The following is an 18,484-nucleotide window of genomic DNA, read 5'->3' as shown; positions in this document are numbered from 1 at the left end:
CATGGGCAAAGCACAAATTGACTTTAAATTCTATTTCACATGCTCAAAAAGAAGAAACCAACAAATCTGTCCTTGAAGGCTAATGATCTGGCAAAAATTTTGTAGTCCACATTTTCTAAGTTGTGCATTTGGACCTGAGCCCATTTGCACCCCACTTTGGTGGCAATCTCTCTACACTTTTTAAATATCTAAATGAGATAATCTGTGTTGGTTTGTGGAGGCGATGATCTACTTGCTTACTGGTGGGGCTTGAAATTAGGCAAAATGTTATACATGGGGAGATTGATGAGTTAATCTGGGAGGGAGCACTATGCTCTGTCTTGCGTGGGGTGGGACGAGCTGAAAGCATTCAGACAGCCTGCAAGTTGTAACCAGCATCTCACTCCACACTTCTGTAATCTGCTGCTTCTTACACACAAGAAGGATATTAACTGTGACCAACAACATGCCCACAGATCTCTACCAAACAGGCCAGATGCTGCATCCACCAGCACTGGCCACCTGCAGAAACCGCAAAGGTGTCTGACTTGGAAAAGAGCTACCTTGGTGAGTAGATGTTTTCTACAAAATAGTCTTCTGCGAAAACTGTTTTTTAAACATAAGCAAATAATTCTCACTTTTCTTTCTATGTTCATTTCTAATATGACTTTATGGCGAAACTTTACAAGTTGCTGGTTTTAAAAGTTTTAGGAAGTACAATATAGTTTCCTGTCTGATAGATAAGGTGATTTGACTTTGTACTTCTTACATTTTACCAAGACTGGTGTTACCTGTCTAGGGTAGGGTTGGAGTGAAAGCAATCTGGATTGGTTGTTTTGGATGATGCATTTGCCAGCTTAAGATGGCCCTGTCACCAAATCTACCAGAAGACAGACCCGTGACTATGATTAGTAGCAGACACCTGGTGGCAAGTGTTCTTAAGAAATAATATCTATCAGACCTGTATAAAAAAAAAAAAAAAAACTACTGTGAGTACTGTTCTATGTTCATAGCCCGTTTTAAAATTATGGAACAACAGAAAATAGTTTTAGCTATGATGTCAACGCTATAAAGTTTCAGAGCTTGAAGGACTAGTCTTTGGTCCAGAAGATCTCAATGCTAGAGAAGTGAGTATACAAATAAAAGTAGTGTATCCAAAGATAAATGTTTTTTTTGTTTGTTTTGAATAAAGTGTTAAAGGGTTGGCAACTTTGTGGAAATAAAATCCCAAATTTGATATGTATTTTAACCAGTCCCCACATGCCCACCAGCCTGCTTCACTCTAATCCCAAATTGCAGCCTTCTTTCTTCCACACATAAGAAGAGCAGTGCAGGAAAATGTGGTGTAAAAGCCAGAGATTACATGTTCCACCACTCACAAATTCAAATATGAAGGTCAGATCCCTGCACTGTAAAGCAATGTCACCATTCACATGGGGATTGGACTTCACAGACAAATCTGTGAGCACTAAAGCAGCTAAGGCTGTACTTTAACTATGTATTAGCTGTTTGTCTTTAGTTCAGCTTTAGGTTTGCTTTAAAAATTACTGAGAGTCAGGAAGCTTTATCATTAGGCCTGATTCATATATATGCAGCCACAATGTGCATTTAGATTTGTACATGTGCCTTACACAAACTTTAGTGGTCTGACAAAATCCATGGCCAATGCCCTAAACAATGGCACTGCCATTTAATAGAGCACATGGAAGGGTACATGTCAGACCACTGGAGATCCATAATTCCGAGCTCTGTGTTAAGCGGAAGTCCAGATCTTTATCATGCTGCTAGCAGTGGGTGTTTAAACCCATGTTGCAGCAAATAGAAGTGATAAAAAAAAAAATCAACAATTATCCCAATATCTGCACCATGACCGCCTACAGTTTTGCTTAGCGGCACGTCGTGTGTTACTGCAAAGCATGGTTACACCTGTTACCTTACACTAACACAGACAACAGGATGCCATAAAGTACAGGTTTATTGGACAGGGGGCAGGCATGTTGGCAGACCTTAGTCCGGAAAGTGTGATCTATATCTCCTACCTTGGCTAGCCTCCCATCCACTTTATATTATTCCTTAACCTAATTACTAGACTCAGCTCCTATCCCCCATCATATTATCCTTTACACAAATAATAATGGAATCACCTCCAACCCCTTTATATTATGCCTTACCCTGATAATGTTCCTAGACTCACCTCCCATCATCTTTTAAGTATCCAGGATTCCAGGACTAACCACCTACCCCCCTTATCATTCCTTACTATTTTAATCTTCCTGTTATTGGCTCCAACCTCTTTTATAATATGTCTTACCCCGATAATGTTCCAAGACTCGCCTTCTATAAACTTCAATGTATCCCTTACCCTGGTAATATTCCTTTAAACGTATCCTTATCCTGCCTCTTATCCTTTAAAAAATCCTTACACCATCATATTCCTAGACACACCATTTATCCATCTATCATTCCTTACTTTAAAACTATTTCTGCAACTGCCTCCTTGCCCTTTTTATTGTGATATACCCTGATGATATTCCTGGACTGGTCTCCTATCCTCTTCATATTGGCCAATCTCTTAATCTACCTTTTCCTTATTCTCCAATGTATTTCACCAAAATGGCAAATTTTCACCGATATCTCCCAATTTGTGCTGAAATGTTGGGGATATGAGCTTTAATTTTACTCATCCCTTGAGTCACTGAACTAGAACCAGCATGAAGGAAGTTAAATGTCCCACATGGGTTTTCCAAGTCACTGACTCACTAAGTAATGAAGCCAGGATCAGTGTCTGCACCTTTAAAAAAAAAAAGTTAATGATGTTGGCTTCCATATCCTAAGCTCATGTAGCCAAAGGCTAATTGTTCAGATCTACAGGTGGCTGTACAAACATTTACTTTATATTGGGTCTCATTGATGGTTTTGTAACAATGTTTCTGTAATACAACTTGATGCCAGTTCTTTCTCAAGGACACGAGAAGAACTTTCCTCCCTGCGTGGCTTGTATGTCTTATCTGAACTCTGCATTACCCTGTAGCACACACCTCATTGTACTGGAAGGGTTAGTGCTGGTGCCATATTACTGTGGGTACTTGGTTCAGATTGTGGGAACTGTGTCACTACACACCCTTTGTTACTGCAAGGAGAATATGTAATTACTGGCACTGCATTTCTATCTCCCTAACTGAATCAAACGTGATTGTGAAAATCTCTCCTGATTTTAAATAATGTAAAAGAGGATGTAAGGAAATTCCCAGGTTGCCCTGAAAGTTAATTTTGCCCACAGTAATGACAATTTTAATTATTTTTAAGGCAATTCTAGGGTTTTAGATATTTATTAAAAAAGTATCTGGTATGTTCTAAAATTGTTTAAATCTAACCTCAGGTGTAAAGCAACACAAAACAGATACCACCGTTTCATTATTTATTTATCAAAATGAAACTTAAATTGGAGAAGCCATGGGTGAAAAAAGTACATGATGTAGTAGCTTGTGAAACTGCATTGAGTTTCAAAAAACAATCATTTTTGGAATGAATTTATAAGTATCTTACATTGTTGTGTAGGACTTTTGGCCCCCTCTTCTTCGCAACATTGCTTTAATTCAGGCATTTATCTATGCACAGCCCAATGCAGCATTTTGATTGGGTTGAGGTCTGGGCAGCCATTCTGTTGTGGATTTGTTAGTGTGTTTGCAATGTCCTGTCCCATGACCCAGTTTCGGCCAAGTTTTAGCTATTGCATAGATGGGCTCACATTCACCTAGATTACTTTGGTATTCAGAAAAGTTCATGGTTGACTCAATGACTACCGGTGGGGCCTGGGTCCTGTGTCTGCAAAACAAACTCAAATTATCATCCTTCCATCATCGTGCTTGGCAGTGGGTATGGGGTGTTTTAACTGCTATGCTGTAGTTGGTTTTCACCAACATGGTGTTGTGAAAATATCCCCATTTTGGTCTCTCTGTCCAAAGGAAATTGTTCCAGATGTCTTGCGGTTTGTGCAGGTGAAACTTGCAAACCTAAGGTGTGCTGCTATGTTCGTTTTAGGAAGAAGATGCTTTCACCTGGCAACCCTTCCAAACAAGCAATCTTTGTTCAGAATTTTTCCAACATTTAACATGCTGAGGCGTGTAGTGTTTGAGATGGAACTCTTTGGTTTTTGCAATTTCTCTGAGCATTGCACGGACTAACCATAAGTGGATCGTCCTCTCCTGGGAAGAAAAGAACCTTGTGAAAAACCTTTCTCACTGTAGAATGATGGATTTCAGATTGTTTGAAAATGGCCTTATAACCCTTTCCAGATTGATGGGCAGCAACAGTTGCTTCTCTAAAATCATTGCTCATGTCTATCTTCCCTGGCATTATGTTAACACACACCTGAATGCTCGAGACCAGAATTATGCTAAAACTTCTTATAGAGGTAGTTGCACTTGCCGACTTTCTTTGGAACTGGTAAGGGTAACATTTTTCATGCATTGCTTCTACATTTTGTCTTGGTTAAATAAATAATGACACAGTGTTATATATCATGTGTTGTAGTTCAGCTGAGCTTCTGTTTACTTTATCTTAATACCTGCAATAGATATTTTTTTCCTGATGCACAAAGCTTAGAATTGAAAGAAGGTGTACTTTCTTTTTTTGGGACTGTATATGGCAGAGGTAAAATATTTTGACAGTCCTTTAAATGTTTTTTTTTTTAATCCCTGTGGATCAGCATAGACAGCCATTAGAACATTTGTATAGTATTGTATTTTGCTTCTCTACATTTGTAATTAACTACTGAAGGGAAAGACCACAGATCTAGCAAAGCTGATTACAGAGTAAGAAAGAGCAAGCTACTGTTTGACCTAAAATAGCCTCTTTGAGGTTTCTCTGTACGCAATTAAGGGTGGGTACGAGCTACTACTACTACTAACACAAATGAAAAACTACTGTTACTATAAAGTTCTGTTACTGCACTGCCTGACCGGACTCTCATAGATCTACAAGTGGATACAGTAGATATGTCACTAGTTCATTCTGCTGTTCAGGGGCAAACAGGATTAGGAGACCCGCCAGTGTAGTACAGGGGGCTGCATGATGTGTTAATGGTAAAAGAGGAACCGTTTTTTTTTTCAGTACTAAGTGAAGACATACCAGTGGTAGTTCTTCAGAAAGGATAAATAGATATATGAAAAGATAACAGTTTTATTTCTCTCATGTTTCCTAATTCTTAAGTTGAATGTAACCCTTTGGCGAACCCTAACATGCAACCCTTCCTTTAACTAAAACCTAAAACAAGTCAACATTCGGCTAAGGGCTCCTGTATGGTAGTCTAAACAAGTCCCAAATCCAATATTCTGTTTAATGCACAAAAGAAAAGTACTACAGCAACTTCCCTTACTTTTCCTGACTTAGCCAAATCTTCCTTTATTTACATCTCACGTAGTTCCCTTTACAGTCACTGCAGCTCACTATGGGATGGTTTTAACAAAAGAGGCAGTCATGTCAGTTAGCTGTGGGAAAGACAGTGACAATGCCAATAGCCATGTCCCCTGCAAGCAGACACAACCTATAAAGCAGTGGTGACACTGCTCTTTATTCAGAATCAATGTTCGTAACCCATCCCACTGGGGGACTTCACTGGCAGGATCAATAGGAATTTGGGGACTTACTGTAAGTTCAGATATAATTAAGTGCATCTGAACATTTTTTATTCTTCTGCTCCTTGTCCTGGTTGGTGATCTTTGACCATCTTGATTGACCAGGCTGGGTGATAAAATTCCAGCACATGTACATAGGAGTTCATTCAGTCTTGGCAGCCCCTGGGGATTTTGGGATACTCAGCATATTCCAGGATTCTGCACTTGCACAATTCAATGTACTTAGAAAAGAAGACTGCAAATGGACAGGTTAGTATATTTTATTGCAGTAGAGACATCATCTGTCCCTCCTGCAATAAACAACCTGCCGGATCCCAATTTTTTCATTGCAGGACTTTAGTTCCACTTTAATGGGCAGTAATCGTTCTACTTATCTATGTAATTTAAATTAACCCCTTACACTTAGCCACCTGTCTAAAACCTAACCGGTCTCTACAAATTAATTTTTACTGGATAACTAACATGTAAGATTTGTGTTTCCCATTAAGGAGATTCCCTCTCTCTATTTGTTCCTGTACCCTTTGTACAAGAATAGCAGAGAAATCATCCAATGGAGATAAAAGGACAGGTGTAAGGCTGCATACACACATGCAATAATTGTTGTTGGAAAGGATCTTTCACGATCCTTTTCAACGACAAACGACTGCACGATGCATGAATGAGTGCTGTACATACAGCCCCATTTTGCTCTATGGAGAGGGGAGGGGGGAGAACAAAGCAGTGGCACCCCGCTGTGCTCTCTCCCCTTCACTTTCATTACGATCATTCTCATCCGTTGTCTGTAGATCCCCCAGGACGGTCGTTCAAATGACGAGCGCTGTACACACCACATGCCAGATTCTCGTCCGATATCAGCCCTGAGCCGATTATCAGGCAAGAACCATCTGACGTATGGCGGTAGCCTAACTCTTTCTTACTCTATCAAAAACCTTAAAAGAAAAGTTGTGGCTTTAGACAAAATACCGAAACACTAAACCCATTAACTATAACCTTAATCTAACACCTAACTCTCACATAATCCCCTTATCTAAGCTCAGAAAGCTTCATTCTGTCTTGTTTGAAGATATGTGACAAAATCTTCCAGTGCAGGCACTAAAATCGGAAACATAACCTTATTTAGAATGGTAAATCTACTTTCCACAACTGATCTTTAGATAATAAGAGTGGTGTTACAGCAGCCACTGATGATTTTAGTATTGCAACAAGTAATCACACTCATTTAAGTGATAAAATAACAGGAAAGAATATTATTTTTTTGAAGAAACATGGCCCCATATAATAAACTTATACAGTTGTATAATTGTGTTATTTCCATACACACAATGCATTGGGAACACTTCTATTGCAAATTAAAACATAAAGAAAAATATATCAAATTTGTGTTATTCTTTTACAGAAAGTGAAGAAAATGGAATATTGAACTCCACACTGATAATATTTTTAATACCCTAATATTCCCTTTTCTAACAGTGCTTATACAACTTAATATTAGTACAGAGATTCAGGAAAGCAAAAACCTTGAAACTTTTTTTGAGTTTGAATGTTTGAGTTTGTAAAGAAGAATATAGTCACTGCAGCCTAATTTTATCTTTTATTCACTAAGTTGATACATTTTTCTTCATGTGTTGATTTGAAAAAGAATGTTCAGTGTCCCCAATGCATTCATGTGTATGGAAATAAAAGCTATTGTAAGGATTTTGAGATGTATTCACTTTTTAAAAAACACTGCTATTCTTTGGAACACAACTGTATATCTCTTGCAACAAGCTCTCTCCTTGGCTGCACTTGGTGTCTCAGAGCCATTAATTTTATTTTACTTGGCTTTTTTTTATCACCGGATAGATCTCCTGGGAACAGCTTTGAAGATACACACCGTTGGTGTTAATGCAATCTTTGGTACTATTCCATATTGTCAATTGTGAAACTGATGCAACAAGTGGATTTATTCATATCCTATTCTCCTTTATGCAGTAGGACAATCCATTTCTGAGAGTCAGGGTCTGAGAAAGTGAATTGCGCTGTGAAACGCGTCATTAAGATACTTACTGTATGCTTACCAGGACTATATAATGGTCCTGCTTGTTTTAAAATGTTTCCTGTTAATAGATATCATTTATGGGTTTAACACAAATGAGTTTGGTGATTTTTTTATATATTGTTGTTATATTGTAAATGTTCATGTTTTTAATATGAACCAAATAAACTTTCTTTAAATGTTTTAAATGGTAGTACAATAATAATTGCATAATCGTTTGAGATTGTACTTAGAATGCAACCCTCCACCCTTCCCTATTTGCCTACGGGCGGGAGTGGAATAATAGTATTCACACTGGGATGCAGCTTGGGTGAGTAGGATGGTGATGATCGGTGATACGTTCACAAAAGAGAATGAGTGAGCAGCTGCAGACATAACAAACCATACCTGCTCTATGTGTTCCAGGAGGAGACTCGGACAGAAAACATCTCATAAATCAATTAATGCTTGAGTGCACTGAAGTTGCATGCTAATTTATACTATGTACCTGTTTTTAAAACAAGTAAATGGAGAAAAAAAAACAGTATAAACTTTATAAAACAAACTATTAACCAAAACCATTACCATGCACACAACAAAACATCAAGCCCCCTTCTATACCAATTTCCTACTGTTTTTTTCTTATGCAAACTTTTCATGCTACGGTTTGTTATTGGCAATTGAGGAAGTGTGGAAAAAATGTAATAAAATAAACCTGTAACTTGATTAGTTACGATGGTCAACACCATCATTTTTTTGCAGTAAATAGGAGTATAGAATTTGCAACAACTGACCTATTTTTTTAATTTCAGGATGACTGCCCCCTTTCAGGATGAACGCCTGTCATTATGATAAGCGAATGGACTTTTTCTACAATCAGAGCAAATCTCAAACAGAGGATGATTGGACGGAGACCAAGTTGATCATGCTGTTTTGTTTCGGTGCCTTTTGCTGTTTGTTTATTTTTATATCCAACTTGTTAGTGATCGCGGCCGTCGTGATAAACAAAAGGTTCCATTACCCTTTCTATTACTTGTTGGCCAATTTAGCAGCTGCAGACTTGTTTTCGGGAATTGCCTATGTTTTCTTGATGTTTCATACTGGACCAGTGTCCAAAACGCTGACTGTTCATCGATGGTTCCTACGACAGGGCCTCTTGGATACTAGCATGACCGCGTCACTGGCCAATCTCCTGGTTATTGCCGTTGAGAGGCACATATCTATCGTGCGTATGAGAATCCATACCAACCTCACCAAAAGGAGGGTGACGTGTCTCATTCTGCTCATCTGGGGTGTTGCCATTTTTATGGGTGCTGTGCCCACATTGGGCTGGAACTGTATCTGTGACATCACGACATGCTCCTCCCTTGCACCCATCTACAGCCGGAGTTATCTCACCTTTTGGACTGTCTCAAATTTGGTGGTCTTCCTAATCATGGTGGTGGTCTACCTGAGGATTTACATGTATGTGCAGAGGAAGACCAACGTCTTATCTTCACATACCACCGGCTCTATCAGTCGAAGACGGACTCCAATAAAGTTAATGAAGACGGTCATGACTGTACTAGGTAAGGAGGAGTGTTGGGCTTTTTTTCCTGTTATACTGGGCACAAGGTGGACCCTACTTTGGGGGATATTTAGGGTAGCTGTTTAAAAAGGTTCTAAAACCTGGATATAGACTCGATCCTGGTGTGTGTGTGTGTGTGTGTGTAGCCTTGCAATATGAGCAGAAAACAAAATAGCTCTCTTTGTTATTTTATGAAATGGTTTTTGTGCCAGGTTAGTACCAGGTTTCACCTATGTGAGGGACCACAGATAAAAAAAAAAAAGTTCCCATTTATCCAGGACCTCATTGTGGAAACATAAAGGGATTCAGTATTGTCACTCCATATTCCAGTGTTAAACAGGACTTCCCCTTTCTTTGGCGTACAAATGAAATAGACAATAAAGTTTTCTAATAGATACTACTGTATGGGGGGGGGGGGAGCTATAGTTCTGAATAAATAAATTGTGAACAGGCAGGATTCTTATTAAGGAAGGAACTGGCAATATCCCTTATTCAATGTCCCTTATTCAAAACCTGCCTGGTCACAATTTAGGAAATTTGATAGCTTAGCTTTGCTTTACCCCAATGGTTCCCAACCTTTTGCACGTTTCAGACCATTAAATGCACAGACTCTGGACCGCCCATGCCCAGGGAGCCGTGTGTCACTAAAAGGGGAAGGAACTTCCGTCAGAGTGACGTCATGAAACCAGAACCGGCCTACTTTCCCATCACAGGCACAATCCACCCACTGCCCTGAACCTGCGATTTTTCCGGGAGACATGGTCTGCGGTTTTGGTCAGTGCGCCCCCCCTCAAGCGGGGTCTTTCTCCTGACCCCGTTGGTGGGTGCACCGGCCAGAGCTTCGGCCCACCTTGCGGATGACCGTGGAAAGAGGGTTGGCAGACTCCTGCTTTAATGCACCCAGCACATTGTGAGTTACGAGAACTTAATATTTAGATGAGTATTAACTGATGATGAGGAAAAAACTTTTTTTTTTTTTTAAATGTGACAGCTGTCTAAGAAAGGGTTTCCTTCACTTTGGTTAGAATAAGTTTTACTTCATGTCTGTTATGTATCATTCAGGAAGTAAGGAAATCTTGTCAGTGCAGCTGAAGCAAAATTTGAATCGTTGAAAATATAAGTCAGGTGGGGCATGCCAGCCTTTTATCATGTACACACTTAATTTACTAAATCACATCGGGATGGCATATTATCAAAATGTTTTAAAAAAAACAGGTTCATTTAAAGCATGTTGCAGTGATAGATATAATCGTTCACATTGACATTCATTGTAAATGGCATCCCAACAGACTAATGCAAGACGCTGGTATTGTAGCACATGTTGTGTTTAAAAAAGGTTCAGTTGCTATTTTTTGGCACGTTGCGGTGTGTTTTGGATCAATTTACTTTCAACCAGCTGCCTTTTAAAAGAAAAAAAGTTGGGGTAGTTTTGGAAAAAAAAGAAGAAATTACAATGGCCACCTTTTCTCTGGTAAGCTACTGCGCTAAATGAGTGCAAGTCAATGTTGTATCAGAACAAAGTTAAGATAAAGAAAAAAGAAAGGGACAGAAAGCTGCTGATAAAGTTGCTAAAGGATTATATGTGCAATTAATGCACTTTTGCATGGTAGTTACCAGCCAGGCCTCCCCTTTGTAGACATCCAAAAGCCCTGAAACATTTCCTGTGTGCTGCCATTTTGGATGTGGCAGCAGAAGACTCACAGCTGACACTCTATAGTAGTATTTCTCAACCAGGGTTATGTGGAGCCTTAGGTTTCCTCCAGTGGTTCCTTGAGCAATTTTTAACTCTAAGGTTAGTTTACGTGACACGAATGATCTTTTTGGTTATCTGCTTGGGTGACATTCTTCTCAATGACCAGCAATGTAAGAGGCATTCTAACCACTGACCACCACACGCATGTACTCTGAGCTGTGGATATAGTAATTATAATAGGTGTTCCCTAAAGACCTGAACGTTACTTCAAATGGTTCCCCATATTGAGAAGGTTGCGAAACACCGATCTAGAGTATTCCTCTTTACTTTGCTCTACTTCTACATAATGTTATGTAGGGATGTGAGAGGAGAGGTGGAGGAGCCAGGCCAGCATAGAAAGTAATCAGACCCTGCTAGAAGAGATTGAGTCTATGAAACTGGAGGAACAGGGTAAATATGCTCTTCCCAAAGTAGTTTAATATTTTAGGTTCAAAGGCATACTAAATAAAATGGAAAGAAAAAACACTCAAATTAAAAGTTGTGTCCCTCTTGATATGTGCATTTTTGGTTGATTACAGAGTCTCTTTAATTTTAATTACATATTTTGTTAGATCCAGCTACAAAAACAGCCTGTATAGCTTAGTTTAATTACTGTCTGTTAGTGTGAAGAGCACATTACTCCCGCAATATACTTAGTGTTGTGCCAACGTTAAACTAACCAGACCAGACGGAGTCAATAGAGGGGATTTTGCAAAATGTTTTCTGGGTCCGGAGATAAATGATTCTCTTCATATCTTAGTAATGCCTTGTGGTCACTAAATGTATTCCATAATTATCTTTATTGTTAATTTAAACCTCATATTTATTTCAACATAGTAAATGTTTTATGGATGTACAAACATGTATTTTAAACCCACAATTAGTTGGCATTGGTTTTAAAGTGACCCTGTTGCAAAAAAAAAATCTCACAAGATACCTAAAAGAGAATAAAGACTCGCATTGTTCTGCCCACATTTACTGTTCGCAAATTTGTTTTGATAAAGGAATCCTCATTTGAAATCTTCATCCAAAACTGACCCTTCTGGAAGTGTGGGTTTCTTGGTTCTCCATAGTTCTTCCTGCTGACCTTCAATAGGGAATCCTCCAATGAAGTCTTTTGTAGAATCTGACCCTTCTGGAAGTATGGATCTTCTCGTCTCCTACACCTCTCCATAGTTCCTCCACAAAGGAATCTTCCACTGAAATCTTTTTGTAGAAACTGACACTTCTGTGTCAGTGGTGGTAATGTCCTTTTCTTCTTCTCTTCTTAGTTCTTCTCTTTTTTTTTTTGTAGAAACAGACACTTCGTGTGGATCACCTGGTTCCACACAGTAGCTTTCCATAGTCCTTCCCACTAATCTCCAGAAGAATATTATTTAAAAGCAAAACTGAGTCCTAGTTATAGCAGTGGTAATTGCACCAATGGTGAACTCTCAAAAAAAAACTATACAGAAGTCAACAGATGGCTCAGTGGCTAACACCGAGTCATCGGGGCCTGGACGCTTCCTAGGTTTGTATTCCAGCCAGCACAACATCTGCAAGGAGTTTTCTTGATCTCTTTGCATTACTGTGGGATTTCTCTGAGCACTCTGGTTTCCTCCATGCCATTGTCCACAGTGAAAACCATAGATTTAAAAAAACAATTTCTAGGCAAAAATGAAAAATAGCCACTCTTTTTGCTTTCTCTTTCCCCGTCTTCCCCAAATGGTTGTGCTAGTGCCTGTCAATCTAGTGCCTGTCAATCCCTGACAAATCCCTTCTGCAATCAACTTCTCCCAAAGAAGTACTCCATATCTGTAAACAAGAAAAGTGAAGAAAGTCATATACTTTTTTTCAGGCCAGTGGTCAGTTAGTGGTGGGGAGGAGTGGAAAAATGGTTTGAACTTTATCCAGTACTATAGCTTAAGCTGCAATACCAGCACTAAATTAGTAATTCCATTAACCAGTGCTGCAATTTACACCCTGCTAGATAGCACAGCCAGGTCCTGGATCTCTTTGAAGAGTACACTGCTGTTAGGCATTACAGTCTGGTCTATGACCAACCCTGACTTTAGGAGCAGTGGAACACTGATTAGATAATTGATGCTTTCTTCTCTAGTAAAGAAAGTTCACAAAAGTAGACAAAACTTTGCACTGCAGCACAGTCTGGGTTCATATACAGACACCCTCCTCCTTTTCCCTGTCTGAGTTTTGCTGTGCAAGGGATTACAGTAAATCTATAATAAATGTGTTTTTTTCTATAGCCAGCTAGAAAGGTATTGAAATACATTTAATATAAAACATTACCCCATAGGTATTACATGTTTCTTTGTAAAAAGCCTGGGGTATTTGGTACAGCTCCAATTTTTTATTTTGTCGCCAAATCTGCCATAGGAAGATCAATTACAGAAATGTTAGATACATTGCCCAAATGATCATTTTTATTTTTGTAGCTAAATGTATTATTTTTTTGCTGTTTCAGTAATACACCAACTGTGTTTCAAAGTATAACATTCTACACATGGAAAGTTTGAATGCCTAAAAAACAATAAGCGACAAGAAAATTAATTTAGTGGTGTATTTATTTAACAGTAATTATGATATTTACCAACATTGTGTTTTATGCAATTTGTTGCAAGGTTTCTTGCATGGAATTAGAGTAGAACATGCATTTAATTGGGCTGATTAGTGCACTATTACAATTGAAAGTGTGTATATATATATATATATATATATATATATATACACAAACACATCTTTTTCTGGACCTTGTACCCTCTAGTTGATTCTTCCTAAGCACATAAAGAAACAGGAGAAAGGCTGGATACCACAGCTGGAAATCTCTCCATTGTGGAAACTTACACAGCATTGGGCAGTTGTATTCTGCACCCCCAACAAGCAGCGTTGATTTAGCCCACCTGGTTTTGGTTTAGTGAATATCAGTTTTGGATTAGTGTATTTTCAAACTGCTTCTTGTCACCAGAGAGTTTATGTAGGCTGCAAGCTATCGTGGGCTGGGTGTTTATATTTTGTCACATCCTGCTCTTCTATGTTTGCTCATGCTGAGACTTGCAGAGAGCTTTTCCACCTTTCTTCATCACAGTCATTATACAAAAGACCTGAAACTGGAAAAACTCCCTTTTCATGAACACCTTTGAAACAGCTCTGTAGATGAAAGGAGAGATGCTTCGATTAGATGGATCAATGAAAGGATTTTCAGCTGCGTGACTGTCCTCCTAACATAAAAGAGGACCTAATAACCATCTAGGAATAGCTATTAACTTTGTGCTGATCTTAATAGTTTAAAGGAAAGCTGGTATTTAATATATATAATATATGTATGTTTGGTAAGTATGCTTTGCAGGCACAGGTCAAAGCAACAAGTTCTCCCTAATAAAAACCCCACTGGCAACACCTACCAACATTCCCCTCACTTATTAGCCACCAGTAGGGAAGAAAATAATGGGGATCGTTTGACTTGTCCCCCCATGCTTTTAAGGTGCAGTGCTAGTCTATAGGCAGGGAAGCAGCACTACAGACATTGAGGCTCCCATTGGCTGATTTTTGCAGATTAGAGCAGAATCGCCAATCCAAAGGACCTCTCTGGCCTGTGGTCTCCATGGTCCACGCATTCTGTAGTGCTTCCTTATTTGGTTGTCTGGAGTTTTTGGCCATCGTTATGTGAATGGAAAGCTATTTCATCCATGCACAAAGTTTTGCCAAGACTTTGTACTTTAATCTATAGCCTATGCAATCAATAAAGCTCATGCGTGTGCCAAGACCACATGTATGCTGATTGTGCTGATTCCTTTTAGAGAGACCACTGCATGATATCCTACAGCAAGGGTCATTCGCTGCACCATGCTGGTAGGAAACATGCTGTTCTTCCCTGGCTATGGCTGTAAAACACAGATTTTGTTTTCATGCATCTGAAATGTAGTTCCTCGATTTGATATGAAAGTCCTGCTGGCTTTAAAGTGTGTTCACCTAAAAACAAATCAGCAAATTCAGTACTTTAAAGCTCAATTTATCCTCGGCATTTTCTCTTATTTTAAGCAAAGTTTAGGACTCACTCAGCACTTCATTTGTAATTTGGCTACTTAAGTATAGATCTGCTTTGTTTCCGGCCCTACCCTTCTCATAAAGCTGTAAAACCAAACTACAAATGCAGACACGTGGGACTTGGCACTCCTGGCTGCCTGCCTAAGGCCAATCGGTGTATAGCATGTCGTGTTCAAAGCTGCACATGTCTGGCCATAGACATGGTTTGCCAAAGTCCAATGTATGTCCCAATACTAATATGTATGTCCCTCCAACTAGGGTTTTCTATAGATCAGCTTTAAATTTGAGCAGCAATTTCCAGCATGCCTAAATAGCGGCAGATTTTTAGTTTTTGAACGGTGGCAAATTTTTTTCTGTATGAATTCTGCCAGCTATTAGGGACTAGTGTAGATGCATTTAGCCTAAAATCTGGTGGAATGTGTAATTTATTTTGTACATAGGTTCTTCCTTGAAAATGAACACTAAGAAGTTAAAAGAAATGTTGAATCTCTGTGTAAAGCACCTGTATTCAATCAGTTATTCGTATTTTGCAAATCCCAGAGCAAAAAGTGGGAGAGGGACAATCGGCACCAGCTGTAAGTCATATGTGCTGGAGTGTTAGTAGGGACAGGGTGTTAATAGGGGGGACGAACAGAATGACCAAGAGATGAGGTTATCAGTCTGCTGCTTCTCTTATTTACAGGCAAAGAGAAGACTTTTTCACTTACCTTTTACTTGTTAAAAGCCCATGATCCATGTACAAACTGTGCCCAATGAATCCTGACTTCCCTCTTCTCTCTGGAGCTTGCCATTCCATCCAACACCACCATCTTCTTTCTTCTAGGCTCTTTCTGATGTCTCCTGATCTCCCAGGCACACGATCAGATGATGTGCCAACCTCCAGATTTCACTTCACATGTGTGAGATCATTTTTTTTGTTTTTTGTTTACATTTGAGGAATGCCCCCGATGACACATGCCCAGACTTAAGCATGCACACAAGGAGCAGGCTCCTGGGATATGTGATGTATCCCTGGAGGCTATGGGTCTCCTCTTAAGTCTTTACTGCCACAGCAATAAAGGGGACATTGTCAAACATGTTAAAGAAAATTGAAAAAAACACACATTTTTTCCATTATGTAGGCTGAATTAAGTTGTAAACCCAGTTGTAATTCTTCCCCATTTTATGCAAATCTAAAAGCTAAAATTAAGAGTAAAGTAAAAACTGAATTGGTTTTATGGATGAAACAATGCTTTGCTCTCATTGACCTTCATTTCTGGTTTTGTATCTGCAGGTGCATTTGTAGTCTGTTGGACTCCAGGGATGGTGGTCCTGCTGCTCGATGGCCTCAACTGCTCCCAATGTGGAGTCCAGCAAGTGAAAAGATGGTTTCTCCTGCTTGCCCTGATGAACTCTGTCATGAACCCCATTATCTACTCCTACAAGGATGAGGAAATGTGGAGAACTTTTAAAGGAATGATGTGCTGCACCTTTTACAGGGGTAAGCGGCGTAGCTCACGGTTTCCATCTACGGTTAATAGCACGCGGAGCAACGACACGACCACCAGCCATTACCTGGAGGACATTGGCGGCCAGTCACCAACAGTAAATGCCAAGTGACCTGAAAAAAAGCATTGAAAAGCACTTGTTTAGAGGAAGTAAAAACTGATAAATATTTTTATTTATGTCAGAAAAAAGTACCACAAAGAAACCAATGAGAAGATTATTGAACATGTTCATGTACATAGACCTTTGGAGGACTATTCATAAATATATGTAAATATACTTTTTTTTTAATAATAGTATTTTGTTTAAAACCTAGAGCCCTGAAATACTTAGTGATATTTCTATACTCCCCATGTTCACAGCATGATTGCTTATAAAAAAAATGAATGATAATCCTATTTTTCACATCAGACATAAAATCAGTAAGTTAGCAAATGGACAACAAATACAATTTATGTGGTGATCTCCTATGTATAAAGCCAGTGGTCGCCAACCTTTTCGGTTCCGCGGACCACTAAAATCACCGGCTCCTGACCACGCATGCGTGTGGAGCCGGGTGTCACTCAAAGCGGGAGAAAGCTCCTCCAGAGTGACATCATTATGACATAACCCCGCCCACTCTCCCATCGCAGATCTGAGCCCGCAATGGGAGAGTGGGTGCGTTTTGTCCAGGGACACAGCCCGCCCACCTCCCTGAGCCTGGGAACTGCACGAAGGATGTGGTCCGTAGCACTGGCCGGTGTGTCCCCCCAGCAGGGTCCTTTCCCTGAATCCACTCGGGGGTGCACCAGCCAGAGCCGCGGACCACCGGTTGGCGACCGCTGTATAAAGCAGTTGTAAAATGGTATGTTTCAATTTTTACTTTATAACTAATTGATTGACTTTTCTGCCTTTTTTTTTGGGGTCTAAGCTTTACCTATCTCTGGTGTTCATTACCAACAAGAGAATTCTTACTAACCACCAAGGCAGGGTTGGCATCATAAAGAACTTCTGTAACAAAGGGATAGCAGGATAGAACACAGAAAAAATCTTTATGGTTAAACAAAGACTGGAGAAGATAAACAATCATGGAGGAACCTGGGCAATCCAGCAAATCTGCAATGGATCTGGTCCAGGATTAAAAACAATTGCCAATTTATAGCCAATGATTTTTAAGAAATCTATTCCAGGTTTGCTGGATCACCCAGGTCCTCCCAAAAAAATCTATTTTCTCCAGTCCTATAGAGCTTTAATAGGTCAGACCCAGTGTCATACTGCCACCTCTCAGGCTGTAATACTGGCTAGACCATGCTCTCTCCCTACTTTCCTGTTCTAACATCTCAGCTTGTTTAAGCTTTGGTATTGGGCCAAATACATGGAGATTGTCACAGTTCAACAATGTGGCAATGTTTGGTCAGTAGATTGGTCAGCTGGATTGGACAGTTCTTAGTTGCTTCTGTTGACTGTCCTTTGAATGGCCTGGGAAGTCTTGGTAATTTGATTATTTTCAAATCTTTTCTTGCAGACACCGATCAGAACTGGCACACACTCCTCTGCGTTGCTTATTTGAAGTCAGTTGAATTGTCAGTTACATTGATCTATTTAGGAACTGGGAAGAAGCTGCTGGGGGGTTGCAGTAAGCAAGCCCAATGTGCTCTTTAAGTGCCATGGATATACAAATGATATATAAAATATAAGGATTTTAGCCAAGTAACTTAATATATAAAACATAACATTAAGGTCTAACAACAATAAACTACGATTTAACTAAAATTTAATAAAATATACCGAAACTCCTTAAGTGGTCATACTTTATGCATATATAAAAGCTCCATAGCTGCAATGAGTAGTGGGCTGCAGTCTTAAGCTAGGTACACACTTGCAATAATTATTGTTAGAAAATGAACGACTAACGATTATGCACAATTATTTTGAACGATTGTATTGTGCACAATTCTATACATGTTGTAACAATAAGGTCGTTCAAATATAATCCACCAATAGTGTACACACGCTAGATACAATTGTTTGAACGATGCAGGAAGTGACAT

The 18,484-nt window shown here is 39.4% G+C and overlaps 1 protein-coding gene across 1 annotated transcript; it reads left to right on the top strand.

Annotated features, from left to right (window-relative positions):
- The first annotated feature begins 356 nt into the window (after positions 1–356).
- LPAR3 (lysophosphatidic acid receptor 3) lies at positions 357–16,579 on the top strand. The gene is made up of 3 exons (XM_072419578.1): positions 357–546; positions 8,442–9,197; positions 16,243–16,579. Exons 2-3 carry the CDS (start codon positions 8,462–8,464, stop codon positions 16,566–16,568), a joined length of 1,062 nt encoding a protein of 353 aa, XP_072275679.1. The 5' UTR covers positions 357–546; positions 8,442–8,461; the 3' UTR covers positions 16,569–16,579.
- Positions 16,580–18,484: the final 1,905 nt, after the last annotated feature.

Source organism: Pyxicephalus adspersus, chromosome 8 (genome assembly GCF_032062135.1).
Source record: "Pyxicephalus adspersus chromosome 8, UCB_Pads_2.0, whole genome shotgun sequence".
Lineage (NCBI taxonomy): Eukaryota > Metazoa > Chordata > Amphibia > Anura > Pyxicephalidae > Pyxicephalus > Pyxicephalus adspersus.
The sequence above is the reverse complement of the archived record's forward strand: the minus strand, read 5'-3'. Positions and strand labels throughout refer to the sequence as shown.